Genomic DNA, 18850 nt, shown 5'->3' with positions numbered 1-18850 from the left:
ATATTAAGTAACAATCACCTTATTAATAACGATGCAATAAAAATAATTAGAGTAGTTAGCTCGATTCCCGATAGTATTAATCTGAAATAAATTATTAAAATTAGTAAGAAATTATGTAAATAATTTACGAAGTTAATCAAAATATTCCTTAAAGTACACAAAATAAATGAAAATTGAATTAAAAATCCATATTAATCTTAAAAAATAATCATATTTTGAGATGTTATGTGTATTCGGCAACGCTGCTAATTTTAAGAATTTATAACTATCAACTATAGTGCGTTAGTATTCCATCGTTGTCGATAAAATTAAACGGCCATTTTATATTTTTTTGAATTATTCGTTTATTAAATATTATTTGTGTTGAATTTTGTGAAAAATGTGAATAATTGTGATTCGTGAATGTGTAGTGTGTGTGTATGTGTGCGTGCCCAAAATTAATCCAGATTCATCTTTTTATTTGTAAGTATTTTTAGGTTAAATAATTTATCAACAGTATAGTAAACACCTGTAAAAATCACTAAGTGATTGTACCTATTCCTTTTATTAATTATTTTTACATCAATAATTTATTATTAAATAACTTATATTGATGGAGTTATTCAATTCTATCTTTTTTGATAATATTCGACATTACTGCTTAAATTTTGTTTCTATTGGGATTACACTCGGTTTATAACGTTGCCAGGCGTCCAAAAAACTATATCTTGATTTTTTACTTACTATAACAATTTCAAAACAATAACAATTATTTGATGTGCTGTAGTATTTTTTTGGAAAACACAAAATATATTTAATAATTTAATATTAATGTAGAATAGCGAACAGAAGGACATCTGAATTGTTTTTAAATGATTAGGGTATCTCTATTTTAGGTTTCCATTGGACCAACTAGTTTAATGTCTCTATTAACTTTTGGATATACTGTTGGGAAACCGATAGAATTTGTTATATTGTTAACATTTATAGCAGGATGCGTAGAACTCCTTATGGGAATGTTAAGATTAGGTAATGCAAATTTCATTCTTCGCCTAGCAACTGTTGCATCAGGGCGCCAAATTCAAATACGCGAATTGCTATACTTCCCTCTATTTTTTATTCGAGAGTTTTTCAAGGTTCTGGATAAAGATGAGCTCGTTGATGTATTTTCCTACCTCTTATACGACGTTCAGGTTACTTTGAAAGATTATTTTTAGGATTCATAGTGGATTTTATATCTCCTTGTCTAACATCCGGATTTACATCTGCGGCTACTATAATTATTGGTTCTGCTCAATTAAAAAATCTACTTGGCATTAATCTTCAAGGTCATAATGCTCCTGATATTATGAAAGAATTATTTCAGAAATATAATCAGTTAAGGGTGTATGATACTGTGATGGGATTTATATGTATCATTGTCCTTTTAGTTATTAAGGTAAGTGTATTCGATCACCGGATATGACGTCACTCTTAGAGAAACTTCCATTTTCCATATTAAATTATTGTTATGATACGAGGGGAAGAGGGAACTTTTGACACAATCTAGTTTTATATAATTTTATTCTTTTATCAATAATAACCTTATCGTGTGACGTGGTTTTTTTACAAACAATATTTACACTGTTTTTGCATTCTTAAATTAAAATTGCGTTCCTTTTATTAATATAATTAAACTGATAACATTATTTTTGTTACTCTTGTCGTAATAGGGATAAATGTTTGAATTATTTGAAATTAATGAAATGTAAAACGACTAGTACCCACGACAACTGTTATTTGTTTAAAAAAATTAGTTATTTATTATACGAGGGAAATGGTAATTACATAAAAAGTGACAAAAAAATATGATTTTTCAGTTACAATTTCATTAATGGTTCTAAATGACGTCATTTGATCACAATACGTATTTTCATATGTTTTTACCTCGAAATACAGGGTTTTCCAAAAGTATATATTTAAAGTATTGGTATCTATATTAAAATTGATGAAATCTAAAACAACTAGTACGACAACTGTTATTTGCTTAGTAAAAATAATTATTTATTATACGAGGGAAATGGTAATTACATAAAAAGTGACAAAAAATACGATATTTAAGTTACAATTTTATTAATGGTTCTAAATGACGTCATTTCGTTCCAATACGTAATTTCGTATGTTTTTACCTCGAATACAGGGTTTTTCAAAAGTATATGTTTAAAGTATTGGTATCTATATTAAAATTGATGAAATCTAAAACAACTAGTACGACAACTGTTATTTGCTTAGTAAAAATAATTATTTATTATACGAGGGAAATGGTAATTACATAAAAAGTGACAAAAAAATACGATATTTAAGTTACAATTTTATTAATGGTTCTAAATGACGTCATTTCGTTCCAATACGTAATTTCGTATGTTTTTACCTCGAATACAGGGTTTTTCAAAAGTATATGTTTAAAGTATTGGTATCTATATTAAAATTGATGAAATCTAAAACAACTAGTACGAGAATTGTTATTTGCTTAGTAAAAATAATTATTTATTATACGAGGGAAATGGTAATTACATAAAAAGTGACAAAAAAATACGATATTTAAGTTACAATTTTATTAATGGTTCTAAATGACGTCATTTCGTTCCAATACGTAATTTCGTATGTTTTTACCTCGAATACAGGGTTTTTCAAAAGTATATGTTTAAAGTATTGGTATCTATATTAAAATTGATGAAATCTAAAACAACTAGTACGAGAATTGTTATTTGCTTAGTAAAAATAATTATTTATTATACGAGGGAAATGGTAATTACATAAAAAGTGACAAAAAAATACGATATTTAAGTTACAATTTTATTAATGGTTCTAAATGACGTCATTTCGTTCCAATACGTAATTTCGTATGTTTTTACCTCGAATACAGGGTTTTTCAAAAGTATATGTTTAAAGTATTGGTATCTATATTAAAATTGATGAAATCTAAAACAACTAGTACGACAACTGTTATTTGCTTAGTAAAAATAATTATTTATTATACGAGGGAAATGGTAATTACATAAAAAGTGACAAAAAAATACGATATTTAAGTTACAATTTTATTAATGGTTCTAAATGACGTCATTTCGTTCCAATACGTAATTTCGTATGTTTTTACCTCGAATACAGGGTTTTCCAAAAGTATATGTTTAAAGTATTGGTATCTATATTAAAATTGATGAAATCTAAAACAACTAGTACGACAACTGTTATTTGCTTAGTAAAAATAATTATTTATTATACGAGGGAAATGGTAATTACATAAAAAGTGAGAAAAAAATACGATATTTAAGTTACAATTTTATTAATGGTTCTAAATGACGTCATTTCGTTCCAATACGTAATTTCGTATGTTTTTACCTCGAATACAGGGTTTTTCAAAAGTATATGTTTAAAGTATTGGTATCTATATTAAAATTGATGAAATCTAAAACAACTAGTACGAGAATTGTTATTTGCTTAGTAAAAATAATTATTTATTATACGAGGGAAATGGTAATTACATAAAAAGTGACAAAAAAATACGATATTTAAGTTACAATTTTATTAATGGTTCTAAATGGTTACAATACGTATTTTCACATTAGAATGCAGGGTTTTTCGATAATATGATACAATTATAGTTTACGAATACCTAGTACCATGTCACTAATCATAATTTGACAAAACTTATAGTGGCTATAACCTCAAAAAAACTTGTAATCTTTCAGGGATAAAGTATTTTAAATATTTCTTAATAATATATCGTATTTTTGTGACGTTTTATGGAAATATGATCGTAATATTTTAATAAAATAATACCTAGCTCTCAGATTACCAAGAACTGAACGGTTCGAGATAAATAGAATTGTTCTGACTAAACTAACGCTATCTAGGAGTGTAAATTTCAACTTCTAACTTGACATGAACACGTGAAAAAGTGAAAAACAAATGAAAAGTCATTTAACTGTACTTAATTCATACCATTATATAGATACGAGTGATTAATTAATTTTTTCCCTTCAAATATGACTAAATGTTGTAAAATATACGAGAACGGTTGTTTTTTTCTTGTTGGCACGTTATTTAAATGAAATTTTTGGTTTCGGGGCATTATTCTGTCCCCAAATTTTGTCTACTGTGACATATTGATAATTAAATTGGATTACGTTCGAGTTTTTGATCAGCATTAAGCAATCGAGATACCTACCTAGCAAAAAATTAACCAGTTGGGCAATTTCCCGCAGAATTCTTTTTAATAAGAAAAATTCGTAATCATTTGGATGCTCTAGTGTCCAATAGCAAACATAAAACATAAAAAACTGTTTTAAGAACCTCATTTACCAGCTGAGTGCTGCTTTGGTAGAGTCATCTACCGCTTTAAACTGAAAACAAAAATTTATTATAAATTCAAGCGGCGAATTTTTTTGTTGAATATGCCAATGTTTCAGAATATGAACAAATTCATCAAAACCGAGAACCCCACCGCTAAAAAAATAATATGGCTGTTGGGTATATCGAAAAACGCACTTGTGGTACTAGGAGCTACAATAGTGGCCGCGTCCTTTAGCGTTGACGGCCAAACGCCATTCAAAATAACGGGAAATGTACCTAAAGGGGTTCCGGAAGTGCAATTTCCTTTTATGAGCGCCAAAATTGGTAACGAAACTGTCGGATTCGTAGGAATGATGAAATCTATAGGAAGCGGGGTGTTTGTAGTACCTTTTGTAGGTATATTGAGTAATGTAGCGATAGCTAAATCATATAGTAAGTATATATTTTTCATTATTACGAAATAAGGAAATCGACGAGGTGTGTATGCTATTTTTTCTACGAATCCTGTTGATTGGCACTTCGGCATTCAGTTTCGCACACAAAAAGGGGCGCAACACCCTCCACGTGTACGGAAAATGATTTTCACAATATCCCAGAATCCCAGAATTAACAGTTAATTACGTCAAAGTCGTTTAATTAACACCTAGGGGCGTTTTTGTCCAAAATACTGTATTTTAGTTATCGAATGAATCGTTTTATTATTTTTTTCGGAAAATTGAATAAACAGGCCCGCGCCGTACTTAATGGCAAAGACGTGTGGCGTACCGAGGCTCCGAAAAGCCTCCTAACTCATTTTCCAATCGAGGATACGTTTCTGATTTGATTTTTATTCATATTTGAGCTTGAAATTTGACTAACCAACTAACCAACGAGCTGATAAGCGTTTTTGTCCACTCGACACACACATTTGTGCATGTTTTCGCGTTTACTATACAATGACGTCATGCGTCCGTTATTTTGAGTTTGCGCAACGTTGTCCAAAGTGCTAGGCGCGGACCTGTATATAAATGTCATGATTTCTTATGGGAAAACAATATGGCCGCCACCAATGGCAATTAAAAGTTCTCTCAGACATTAATAAACGTTGTATTTTTCGTTTTTACTCACCCTGTGTATAAGACATGAAATAAATGGCGTAAATGCGTTTTCAACGCGCGTTTCATGTTTACTATGCAGTGACGTCATGCGGTAGTTGGTTGAGATAACGTGAAAATGTGTTTTCAACGCATGTTTCATGTTTACTATACAATGACGTCATGCGTCCGTTATTTTGAGTTTGCGCAACGTTGTCCAAAGTGCTAGGCGCGGACCTGTATATAAATGTCATGATTTCTTATGGGAAAACAATATGGCCGCCACCAATGGCAATTAAAAGTTCTCTCGGACATTAATGAACGTTGTATTTTTCGTTTTTACTCACCCTGTGTATAAGACATGAAATAAATGGCGTAAATGCGTTTTCAACGCGCGTTTCATGTTTACTATGCAGTGACGTCATGCGGTAGTTGGTTGAGATAACGTGAAAATGTGTTTTCAACGCATGTTTCATGTTTACTATACAATGACGTCATGCGTCCGTTATTTTGAGTTTGCGCAACGTTGTCCAAAGTGCTAGGCGCGGACCTGTATATAAATGTCATGATTTCTTATGGGAAAACAATATGGCCGCCACCAATGGCAATTAAAAGTTCTCTCGGACATTAATGAACGTTGTATTTTTCGTTTTTACTCACCCTGTGTATAAGACATGAAATAAATGGCATAAATGCGTTTTCAACGCGCGTTTCATGTTTACTATGCAGTGACGTCATGCGGTAGTTGGTTGAGATAGCTACTAGGCATTTTGGAGACAAAAAACTATCTAAAACGGCCAAAACGCCGTCGTATTTGGAGGTTATGTTTATGACGTAACCTCGATGATCGAATGTATGGCCGGAAGAGAGACTAGTTAAATGTTTTAGGTAAGAATTCGATAGTGGACGCCTCGCAAGAAATGATGTCGTTAGGTCTGGCTAATATATTCGGTTCTTTCGTCAAAGCCATGCCGAGCTCCGGAGCTTTTACCAGATCCGCGGTGGCAAGTAGCTCCGATGTACGAACACCACTTCAAGGTCTTTATTCAGGTAAAATCAATGTCGAATATTTCAATTTTTATATTTGTCCAATTGCGGTTCAGATTTGAGATCTCGGGATACAGTTATGAGCTAATGAGACGTTGCCAAATTGGTATTTTTCGTAATTGAAAGCGTTACTTTACATTTCCTTGATATTTGTACAATTATAAGTCCGGCAACGTTGTCTATATGTGACCTTGTACTCGCTTTTTATCGTATGGGATCAATAAGTTGAATGAATCGAGTTTCCAGTCTTTCTAACCTAAAATTACATACAAAAAAAAACACTTGACAACATTGCTTAAATTTGACATGCGCTGTATGATATGTAAAAACCACAGTTAAACAATTAGATTTGTTTAGTTCTGTGTACTTCTAACCTAAAAGTAATAGAATTCTATGTTGTATGGGGAACAGTTTTTTTTTTGAAAATCGAGTAGTACGAACTCGAAATTACTTTCTAAATTCATAAATATCTTGCTATGAAGACATATTAAGTCTGGCAACGATGTTGACACGTATTAGACGTTTCCAGATACGTTCTGTCGTTTTTTAAGTAATCCTAACCTAAAATTAGGTACAAATGAACATTATTTTGATAATATAGTATCGTAAATAGTTTTTTTTCCGAAAACCACTTTTTTAAATTTAGAAAAACTTTTCGTTGTAAAGATAAACATAATTTCTTTTTGATTTTCGTACCTGTCATATTTTCCCTAATCTACACGCGATTTATAAAGTCTGGCAACCATGTTATCCCATAGTTTGAATAATTTGACGTTTCCAGATACGTTCTGTCGTTTTTTAAGTAATCCTAACCTAAAATTAGGTACAAATGAACATTATTTTGATAATATAGTATCGTAAATAGTTTTTTTTCCGAAAACCACTTTTTTAAATTTAGAAAAAACTTTTCGTTGTAAAGATAAACATAATTTCTTTTCGATTTTCGTATCTGTCACATTTTCTCTAATCTACACGCGATTTATAAAGTCTGGCAACCATGTTAACCCATAGTTTGAATAATTTGACGTTTCCAGATACGTTCTGTCGTTTTTTAAGTAATCATAACCTAAAATTAGGTACAAATGAACATTATTTTGATAATATAGTATCGTAAATAGTTTTTTTTCCGAAAACCACTTTTTTAAATTTAGAAAAAACTTTTCGTTGTAAAGATAAACATAATTTCTTTTTGATTTTCGTATCTGTCACATTTTCCCTAATCTACACGCGATTTATAAAGTCTGGCAACCATGTTATCCCATAGTTTGAATAATTTGACGTTTCCAGATACGTTCTGTCGTTTTTTAAGTAATCCTAACCTAAAATTAGGTACAAATGAACATTATTTTGATAATATAGTATCGTAAATAGTTTTTTTTCCGAAAACCACTTTTTTAAATTTAGAAAAAACTTTTCGTTGTAAAGATAAACATAATTTCTTTTCGATTTTCGTATCTGTCACATTTTCTCTAATCTACACGCGATTTATAAAGTCTGGCAACCATGTTAACCCATAGTTTGAATAATTTGACGTTTCCAGATACGTTCTGTCGTTTTTTAAGTAATCATAACCTAAAATTAGGTACAAATGAACATTATTTTGATAATATAGTATCGTAAATAGTTTTTTTTCCGAAAACCACTTTTTTAAATTTAGAAAAAACTTTTCGTTGTAAAGATAAACATAATTTCTTTTTGATTTTCGTATCTGTCACATTTTCCCTAATCTACACGCGATTTATAAAGTCTGGCAACCATGTTATCCCATAGTTTGAATAATTTGACGTTTCCAGATACGTTCTGTCGTTTTTTAAGTAATCCTAACCTAAAATTAGGTACAAATGAACATTATTTTGATAATATAGTATCGTAAATAGTTTTTTTTCCGAAAACCACTTTTTTAAATTTAGAAAAAACTTTTCGTTGTAAAGATAAACATAATTTCTTTTTGATTTTCGTACCTGTCATATTTTCCCTAATCTACACGCGATTTATAAAGTCTGGCAACCATGTTATCCCATAGTTTGAATAATTTGACGTTTCCAGATACATTCTGTCGTTTTTTAAGTAATCCTAACCTAAAATTAGGTACAAATGAACATTATTTTGATAATATAGTATCGTAAATAGTTTTTTTTCCGAAAACCACTTTTTTAAATTTAGAAAAAACTTTTCGTTGTAAAGATAAACATAATTTCTTTTTGATTTTCGTACCTGTCATATTTTCCCTAATCTACACGCGATTTATAAAGTCTGGCAACCATGTTATCCCATAGTTTGAATAATTTGACGTTTCCAGATACGTTCTGTCGTTTTTTAAGTAATCCTAACCTAAAATTAGGTACAAATGAACATTATTTTGATAATATAGTATCGTAAATAGTTTTTTTTCCGAAAGTCACTTTTTTAAATTTAGAAAAAACTTTTCGTTGTAAAGATAAACATAATTTCTTTTTGATTTTCGTACCTGTCATATTTTCCTTAATCTACACGCGATTTATAAAGTCTGGCAACCATGTTATCCCATAGTTTGAATAATTTGACGTTTCCAGATACATTCTGTCGTTTTTTAAGTAATCATAACCTAAAATTAGGTACAAATGAACATTATTTTGATAATATAGTATCGTAAATAGTTTTTTTTCCGAAAACCACTTTTTTAAATTTAGAAAAAACTTTTCGTTGTAAAGATAAACATAATTTCTTTTTGATTTTCGTATCTGTCACATTTTCCCTAATCTACACGCGATTTATAAAGTCTGGCAACCATGTTATCCCATAGTTTGAATAATTTGACGTTTCCAGATACGTTCTGTCGTTTTTTAAGTAATCCTAACCTAAAATTAGGTACAAATGAACATTATTTTGATAATATAGTATCGTAAATAGTTTTTTTTCCGAAAACCACTTTTTTAAATTTAGAAAAAACTTTTCGTTGTAAAGATAAACATAATTTCTTTTTGATTTTCGTATCTGTCACATTTTCTCTAATCTACACGCGATTTATAAAGTCTGGCAACCATGTTATCCCATAGTATGAATAATTAGACGTTTCCAGATACATTCTGTCATAATCCTAACCTAAAATTAGATACTCTATGTTATAAAATTATTTTTCTTTTTTGAAAAATCACTTTTTTAAAATAAATCTTTTCTCGTTTTGAGATATCGATAAAAATCTGATTTATTACTTGCGTTTACTTGAATCTGAATACTATTTATCAAGTCTGGCAACGTTTCAAAGCGGCCTCGTACGTATTGTTTACACGCGGACTTCTTTTATATTACGAACTATTCAACAGAAGCTATCCAGCTCAATGTAGTTTCCTAACCTCACAAATTCAGTTTAACTATGAAATAATTTAATGTAATGAAAAATTTTGTTGAAAAATCATGCGATTCGTTTATTTTCAGGTACCGTTATCGTACTTGCATTAAGTTTCTTGGCCCCATATTTCTTTTTCATCCCAAAGGCCGCATTAGCGGCCGTTTTAATAGTTGCCGTTAGTTCTTTGTTCGACTATCAAATATTTCCGGTTTTATGGAAAAGCTGCAGTAAGTATGAATTATTTCTGGCCTACGTGACGGACTTCTTCGTGGTGTGTCAGATTGTGAATTATTCTTTCAGAAGTGGACTTCTTCATCACGTTGGGGACGTTAATTTCAGGAGCATTGTTCGGGGTTGAAATTGCTATTATCGTAGGCGCCATTTTCAACGTTACGACACTTCTTAAAGTGTGGGCTAGGCCCAAACTAACAGTCGAGGTTAAAAAAGTAGGTAGCAACTTTGAAAAAATCATTTTAATACTTCGCAGACATTTCGGATGCGTCTGAAATAAAAACAAAACACGAAAATCCAGATCGAAAGGTTATTTCGAAAGTTTGGCAACGTTGTTTTGATATGACATCCTATGTCAGCCATATTGGTGACGTTTTACATTCCCTCAATTTTTTTACTATTTTGAACGTTTGGCAACGTTGTTCACAGTCGCATCGTATTTGTTTTATGACGTGTGAAACCCATAATTTGACTTATTTGATATTTTTCATGATTCTAACCTTAAAGTCGACACAAATGTCACATCGTTGATTTTTTCTATAAAATTCGAATTGTATCAAAACTCAAAGTGACTTTCTCATCATTTTTATGAATTTAAAAACCTTTTTTCGTTATCAAAACATCAATTATATCGTTTCGGGACTTAGAATCAGCCATATTGGGATTTTATTTTAAGTTTCCTCAATCTTTTGACCATTTTGAACGTTTGGCAACACTCTTCACAGTCACGACGTATTTATTTTATGACGTGTGAAACCCATAGTTTGAATTATATGATATTTTGATGATTCTAACCTAAAAGTGGACATAAATGTCATATTTTTGTGTTTTCTGTACATAACTTCAGAAGTATTTCATCGAAATATATAACGTACTCTAAAATTTTTTTATTTTCTGAATATAACCTCAAAAATCATACATCAAAATATGAAATGGACGACGTGTGTTTAAAATTTTCTTGTTTTCTGTACATAACCTCGAAAATCATCCAACAAAATATGAAATGAACGGCGTGTGTCTAAAATTTCTGTGTTTTGTGTACATAACCTCAAAAGTCTTTAATCGAAATATGATTTGGACAACGTCTGTCTAAAATTTCTGTGTTTTGTGTACATAACCTCAAAAGTCTTTAATCGAAATATGATTTGGACAACGTCTGTTTAAAATTCTGTGTTTTCTATACATAACCTCAAAAATCATCCATCAAAATATGAAATAGACGACGTGTGTTTAAAATTTTCTTGTTTTCTGTACATAACCTCGAAAATCATCCAACAAAATATGAAATGAACGACGAGTGTCTAAAATTTCTGTGTTTTGTGTACATAACCTCAAAAGTCTTTAATCGAAATATGATTTGGACAACGTCTGTCTAAAATTCTGTGTTTTCTATACATAACCTCAAAAATCATCCATCAAAATATGAAATAGACGACGTGTGTTTAAAATTTTCTTGTTTTCTGTACATAACCTCGAAAATCATCCAACAAAATATGAAATGAACGACGAGTGTCTAAAATTTCTGTGTTTTGTGTACATAACCTCAAAAGTCTTTAATCGAAATATGATTTGGACAACGTCTGTCTAAAATTTCTGTGTTTTGTGTACATAACCTCAAAAGTCTTTAATCGAAATATGATTTGGACAACGTCTGTCTAAAATTCTGTGTTTTCTATACATAACCTCAAAAATCATCCATCAAAATATGAAATAGACGACGTGTGTTTAAAATTTTCTTGTTTTCTGTACATAACCTCGAAAATCATCCAACAAAATATGAAATGAACGGCGTGTGTCTAAAATTTCTGTGTTTTGTGTACATAATCTCAAAAGTCTTTAATCGAAATATGATTTGGACAACGTCTGTTTAAAATTCTGTGTTTTCTATACATAACCTCAAAAATCATCCATCAAAATATGAAATAGACGACGTGTGTTTAAAATTTTCTTGTTTTCTGTACATAACCTCGAAAATCATCCAACAAAATATGAAATGAACGACGAGTGTCTAAAATTTCTGTGTTTTGTGTACATAACCTCAAAAGTCTTTAATCGAAATATGATTTGGACAACGTCTGTCTAAAATTCTGTGTTTTCTATACATAACCTCAAAAATCATCCATCAAAATATGAAATAGACGACGTGTGTTTAAAATTTTCTTGTTTTCTGTACATAACCTCGAAAATCATCCAACAAAATATGAAATGAACGACGAGTGTCTAAAATTTCTGTGTTTTGTGTACATAACCTCAAAAGTCTTTAATCGAAATATGATTTGGACAACGTCTGTCTAAAATTTCTGTGTTTTGTGTACATAACCTCAAAAGTCTTTAATCGAAATATGATTTGGACAACGTCTGTCTAAAATTCTGTGTTTTCTATACATAACCTCAAAAATCATCCATCAAAATATGAAATAGACGACGTGTGTTTAAAATTTTCTTGTTTTCTGTACATAACCTCGAAAATCATCCAACAAAATATGAAATGAACGGCGTGTGTCTAAAATTTCTGTGTTTTGTGTACATAACCTCAAAAGTCTTTAATCGAAATATGATTTGGACAACGTCTGTCTAAAATTCTGTGTTTTCTATACATAACCTCAAAAATCATCCATCAAAATATGAAATAGACGACGTGTGTTTAAAATTTTCTTGTTTTCTGTACATAACCTCGAAAATCATCCAACAAAATATTAAATGAATGACGAGTGTCTAAAATTTCTGTGTTTTGTGTACATAACCTCAAAAGTCTTTAATCGAAATATGATTTGGACAACGTCTGTCTAAAATTCTGTGTTTTCTATACATAACCTCAAAAATCATCCATCAAAATATGAAATGAACGACGTGTGTTTAAAATTTTCTTGTTTTCTGTACATAACCTCGAAAATCATCCAACAAAATATGAAATGAACGGCGTGTGTCTAAAATTTCTGTGTTTTGTGTACATAACCTCAAAAGTCTTTAATCGAAATATGATTTGGACAACGTCTGTCTAAAATTTCTGTGTTTTGTGCACATAACCTCAAAAGTCTTTAATCGAAATATGATTTGGACAACGTCTGTCTAAAATTTCTGTGTTTTGTGTACATAACCTCAAAAGTCTTTAATCGAAATATGATTTAGACAACGTCTGTCTAAAATTTCTGTGTTTTCTATACATAACCTCAAAAATCATCCATCAAAATATGAAATGAACGGCGCGTGTCTAAAATTTCTGTGATTTGTGTACATAACCTCAAAAGTCTTTAATCGAAATATGATTTGGACAACGTTTGTCTAAAATTCTGTGTTTTCTATACATAACCTCAAAAATCATCCATCAAAATATGAAATAGACGACGTGTGTTTAAAATTTTCTTGTTTTCTGTACATAACCTCGAAAATCATCCATCAAAATATGAAATGGACGGCGTGTGTCTAAAATTTCTGTGTTTTGTGTACATAACCTCAAAAGTCTTTAATCGAAATATGATTTAGACAACGTCTGTCTAAAATTTCTGTGTTTTCTATACATAACCTCAAAAATCATCCATCAAAATATGAAATGAACGGCGTGTGTCTAAAATTTCTGTGTTTTGTGTACATAACCTCAAAAGTCTTTAATCGAAATATGATTTGGACAACGTCTGTCTAAAATTCTGTGTTTTCTATACATAACCTCAAAAATCATCCATCAAAATATGAAATAGACGACGTGTGTTTAAAATTTTCTTGTTTTCTGTACATAACCTCGAAAATCATCCTACAAAATATGAAATGAACGGCGTGTGTCTAAAATTTCTGTGTTTTGTGTACATAACCTCAAAAGTCTTTAATCAAAATATGATTTGAACAACGTCTGTCTAAAATTCTGTGTTTTCTATACGTAACCTCAAAAATCTTCCATCAAAATATGAAATAGACGACGTGTGTTTAAAATTTTCTTGTTTTCTGTACATAACCTCGAAAATCATCCAACAAAATATGAAATGAACGGCGTGTGTCTAAAATTTCTGTGTTTTGTGTACATAACCTCAAAAGTCTTTAATCAAAATATGATTTGAACAACGTCTGTCTAAAATTCTGTGTTTTCTATACATAACCTCAAAAATCATCCATCAAAATATGAAATAGACGACGTGTGTTTAAAATTTTCTTGTTTTCTGTACATAACCTCGAAAATCATCCAACAAAATATGAAATGAACGGCGTGTGTCTAAAATTTCTGTGTTTTGTGTACATAACCTCAAAAGTCTTTAATCAAAATATGATTTGAACAACGTCTGTCTAAAATTTCTGTGTTTTGTGTACATAACCTCAAAAGTCTTTAATCGAAATATGATTTAGACAACGTCTGTCTAAAATTTCTGTGTTTTGTGTACATAACCTCAAAAGACTTTAATCGAAATATGATTTGGACAACGTCTGTCTAAAATTTCTGTGTTTTGTGTACATAACCTCAAAAGTCTTTAATCGAAATATGATTTAGACAACGTCTGTCTAAAATTTCTGTGTTTTCTATACATAACCTCAAAAATCATCCATCAAAATATGAAATGAACGGCGTGTGTCTAAAATTTCTGTGTTTTGTGTACATAACCTCAAAAGTCTTTAATCGAAATATGATTTGGACAACGTCTGTCTAAAATTCTGTGTTTTCTATACATAACCTCAAAAATCATCCATCAAAATATGAAATAGACGACGTGTGTTTAAAATTTTCTTGTTTTCTGTACATAACCTCGAAAATCATCCAACAAAATATGAAATGAACGGCGTGTGTCTAAAATTTCTGTGTTTTGTGTACATAACCTCAAAAGTCTTTAATCAAAATATGATTTGAACAACGTCTGTCTAAAATTCTGTGTTTTCTATACATAACCTCAAAAATCATCCATCAAAATATGAAATAGACGACGTGTGTTTAAAATTTTCTTGTTTTCTGTACATAACCTCGAAAATCATCCAACAAAATATGAAATGAACGGCGTGTGTCTAAAATTTCTGTGTTTTGTGTACATAACCTCAAAAGTCTTTAATCAAAATATGATTTGAACAACGTCTGTCTAAAATTCTGTGTTTTCTATACATAACCTCAAAAATCATCCATCAAAATATGAAATAGACGACGTGTGTTTAAAATTTTCTTGTTTTCTGTACATAACCTCGAAAATCATCCAACAAAATATGAAATGATCGGCGTGTGTCTAAAATTTCTGTGTTTTGTGTACATAACCTCAAAAGTCTTTAATCAAAATATGATTTGAACAACGTCTGTCTAAAATTCTGTGTTTTCTATACATAACCTCAAAAATCATCCATCAAAATATGAAATAGACGACGTGTGTTTAAAATTTTCTTGTTTTCTGTACATAACCTCGAAAATCATCCATCAAAATATGAAATGGACGAGGAGTGCCTAAAATTTCTGTGTTTTGTGTACATAACCTCAAAAGTCTTTAATCGAAATATGATTTGGACAACGTCTGTCTAAAATTCTGTGTTTTCTATACATAACCTCAAAAATCATCCATCAAAATATGAAATAGACGACGTGTGTTTAAAATTTTCTTGTTTTCTGTACATAACCTCGAAAATCATCCAACAAAATATGAAATGAACGGCGTGTGTCTAAAATTTCTGTGTTTTGTGTACATAACCTCAAAAGTCTTTAATCAAAATATGATTTGAACAACGTCTGTCTAAAATTCTGTGTTTTCTATACATAACCTCAAAAATCATCCATCAAAATATGAAATAGACGACGTGTGTTTAAAATTTTCTTGTTTTCTGTACATAACCTCGAAAATCATCCATCAAAATATGAAATGGACGACGAGTGTCTAAAATTTCTGTGTTTTGTGTACATAACCTCAAAAGTCTTTAATCGAAATATGATTTGGACAACGTCTGTCTAAAATTCTGTGTTTTCTATACATAACCTCAAAAATCATCCATCAAAATATGAAATGAACGGCGTGTGTCTAAAATTTCTGTGTTTTGTGTACATAACCTCAAAAGTCTTTAATCAAAATATGATTTGAACAACGTCTGTCTAAAATTCTGTGTTTTCTATACATAACCTCAAAAATCATCCATCAAAATATGAAATAGACGACGTGTGTTTAAAATTTTCTTGTTTTCTGTACATAACCTCGAAAATCATCCATCAAAATATGAAATGGACGACGAGTGTCTAAAATTTCTGTGTTTTGTGTACATAACCTCAAAAGTCTTTAATCGAAATATGATTTGGACAACGTCTGTCTAAAATTCTGTGTTTTCTATACATAACCTCAAAAATCATCCATCAAAATATGAAATAGACGACGTGTGTTTAAAATTTTCTTGTTTTCTGTACATAACCTCGAAAATCATCCAACAAAATATGAAATGAACGGCGTGTGTCTAAAATTTCTGTGTTTTGTGTATATAACCTCAAAAGTCTTTAATCAAAATATGATTTGAACAACGTCTGTCTAAAATTCTGTGTTTTCTATACATAACCTCAAAAATCATCCATCAAAATATGAAATAGACGACGTGTGTTTAAAATTTTCTTGTTTTCTGTACATAACCTCGAAAATCATCCAACAAAATATGAAATGAACGGCGTGTGTCTAAAATTTCTGTGTTTTGTGTACATAACCTCAAAAGTCTTTAATCGAAATATGATTTGGACAACGTCTGTCTAAAATTCTGTGTTTTCTATACATAACCTCAAAAATCATCCATCAAAATATGAAATAGACGACGTGTGTTTAAAATTTTCTTGTTTTCTGTACATAACCTCGAAAATCATCCAACAAAATATGAAATGAACGGCGTGTGTCTAAAATTTCTGTGTTTTGTGTACATAACCTCAAAAGTCTTTAATCGAAATATGATTTGGACAACGTCTGTCTAAAATTCTGTGTTTTCTATACATAACCTCAAAAATCATCCATCAAAATATGAAATAGACGACGTGTGTTTAAAATTTTCTTGTTTTCTGTACATAACCTCGAAAATCATCCAACAAAATATGAAATGAACGACGAGTGTCTAAAATTTCTGTGTTTTGTGTACATAACCTCAAAAGTCTTTAATCAAAATATGATTTGGACAACGTCTGTCTAAAATTTCTGTGTTTTGTGTACATAACCTCAAAAGTCTTTAATCGAAATATGATTTGGACAACGTCTGTCTAAAATTTCTGTGTTTTGTGTACATAACCTCAAAAGTCTTTAATCGAAATATGATTTAGACAACGTCTGTCTAAAATTTCTGTGTTTTGTGTACATAACCTCAAAAGTCTTTAATCGAAATATGATTTGGACAACGTCTGTCTAAAATTTCTGTGTTTTGTGTACATAACCTCAAAAGTCTTTAATCGAAATATGATTTGGACAACGTCTGTCTAAAATTTCTGTGTTTTGTGTACATAACCTCAAAAGTCTTTAATCGAAATATGATTTAGACAACGTCTGTCTAAAATTTCTGTGTTTTGTGTACATAACCTCAAAAGTCTTTAATCGAAATATGATTTGGACAACGTCTGTCTAAAATTTCTGTGTTTTGTGTACATAACCTCAAAAGTCTTTAATCGAAATATGATTTGGACAACGTCTGTCTAAAATTTCTGTGTTTTGTGTACATAACCTCAAAAGTCTTTAATCGAAATATGATTTAGACAACGTCTGTCTAAAATTTCTGTGTTTTGTGTACATAACCTCAAAAGTCTTTAATCGAAATATGATTTGGACCACGTCTGTCTAAAATTCTGTGTTTTCTATACATAACCTCAAAAATCATCCATCAAAATATGAAATAGACGACGTGTGTTTAAAATTTTCTTGTTTTCTGTACATAACCTCGAAAATCATCCAACAAAATATGAAATGAACGACGAGTGTCTAAAATTTCTGTGTTTTGTGTACATAACCTCAAAAGTCTTTAATCGAAATATGATTTGGACAACGTCTGTCTAAAATTTCTGTGTTTTGTGTACATAACCTCAAAAGTCTTTAATCGAAATATGATTTGGACAACGTCTGTCTAAAATTCTGTGTTTTCTATACATAACCTCAAAAATCATCCATCAAAATATGAAATAGACGACGTGTGTTTAAAATTTTCTTGTTTTCTGTACATAACCTCGAAAATCATCCAACAAAATATGAAATGAACGGCGTGTGTCTAAAATTTCTGTGTTTTGTGTACATAACCTCAAAAGTCTTTAATCGAAATATGATTTGGACAACGTCTGTCTAAAATTTCTGTGTTTTGTGTACATAACCTCAAAAGTCTTTAATCGAAATATGATTTGGACAACGTCTGTCTAAAATTTCTGTGTTTTGTGTACATAACCTCAAAAGTCTTTAATCGAAATATGATTTGGACAACGTCTGTCTAAAATTTCTGTGTTTTGTGTACATAACCTCAAAAGTCTTTAATCGAAATATGATTTAGACAACGTCTGTCTAAAATTTCTGTGTTTTGTGTACATAACCTCAAAAGTCTTTAATCGAAATATGATTTGGACAACGTCTGTCTAAAATTCTGTGTTTTCTATACATAATCTCAAAAATCATCCATCAAAATATGAAATAGACGACGTGTGTTTAAAATTTTCTTGTTTTCTGTACATAACCTCGAAAATCATCCAACAAAATATGAAATGAACGGCGTGTGTCTAAAATTTCTGTGTTTTGTGTACATAACCTCAAAAGTCTTTAATCGAAATATGATTTGGACAACGTCTGTCTAAAATTCTGTGTTTTCTATACATAACCTCAAAAATCATCCATCAAAATATGAAATAGACGACGTGTGTTTAAAATTTTCTTGTTTTCTGTACATAACCTCAAAAATCATCCATCAAAATATGAAATAG

At 30.3% G+C, this 18850-nt stretch overlaps 1 protein-coding gene across 4 annotated transcripts in view; it reads left to right on the top strand.

Annotated features, from left to right (window-relative positions):
* Window positions 1-18850, top strand: part of LOC130450350 (sodium-independent sulfate anion transporter-like) — a 36595-nt gene that overhangs the window by 981 nt on the left and 16764 nt on the right. For 2 of the 4 annotated variants that reach the window (XM_056788702.1, XM_056788699.1), the window contains exons 3-8: window positions 876-1008; window positions 1197-1417; window positions 4428-4743; window positions 6273-6434; window positions 9846-9986; window positions 10060-10205. In XM_056788702.1, coding sequence (XP_056644680.1) covers window positions 876-1008; window positions 1197-1417; window positions 4428-4743; window positions 6273-6434; window positions 9846-9986; window positions 10060-10205 — 1119 coding nt within the window. Of the gene's footprint in view, window positions 1-308; window positions 463-875; window positions 1009-1196; window positions 1418-4427; window positions 4744-6272; window positions 6435-9845; window positions 9987-10059; window positions 10206-18850 lie in introns of those variants that run through there. The other 2 variants (XM_056788701.1, XM_056788700.1) reach the window with 2 other exon arrangements.

Source organism: Diorhabda sublineata, chromosome 11, assembly GCF_026230105.1.
Source record: "Diorhabda sublineata isolate icDioSubl1.1 chromosome 11, icDioSubl1.1, whole genome shotgun sequence".
NCBI classification, from domain to species: domain Eukaryota; kingdom Metazoa; phylum Arthropoda; class Insecta; order Coleoptera; family Chrysomelidae; genus Diorhabda; species Diorhabda sublineata.
The sequence above is the reverse complement of the archived record's forward strand: the minus strand, read 5'-3'. Positions and strand labels throughout refer to the sequence as shown.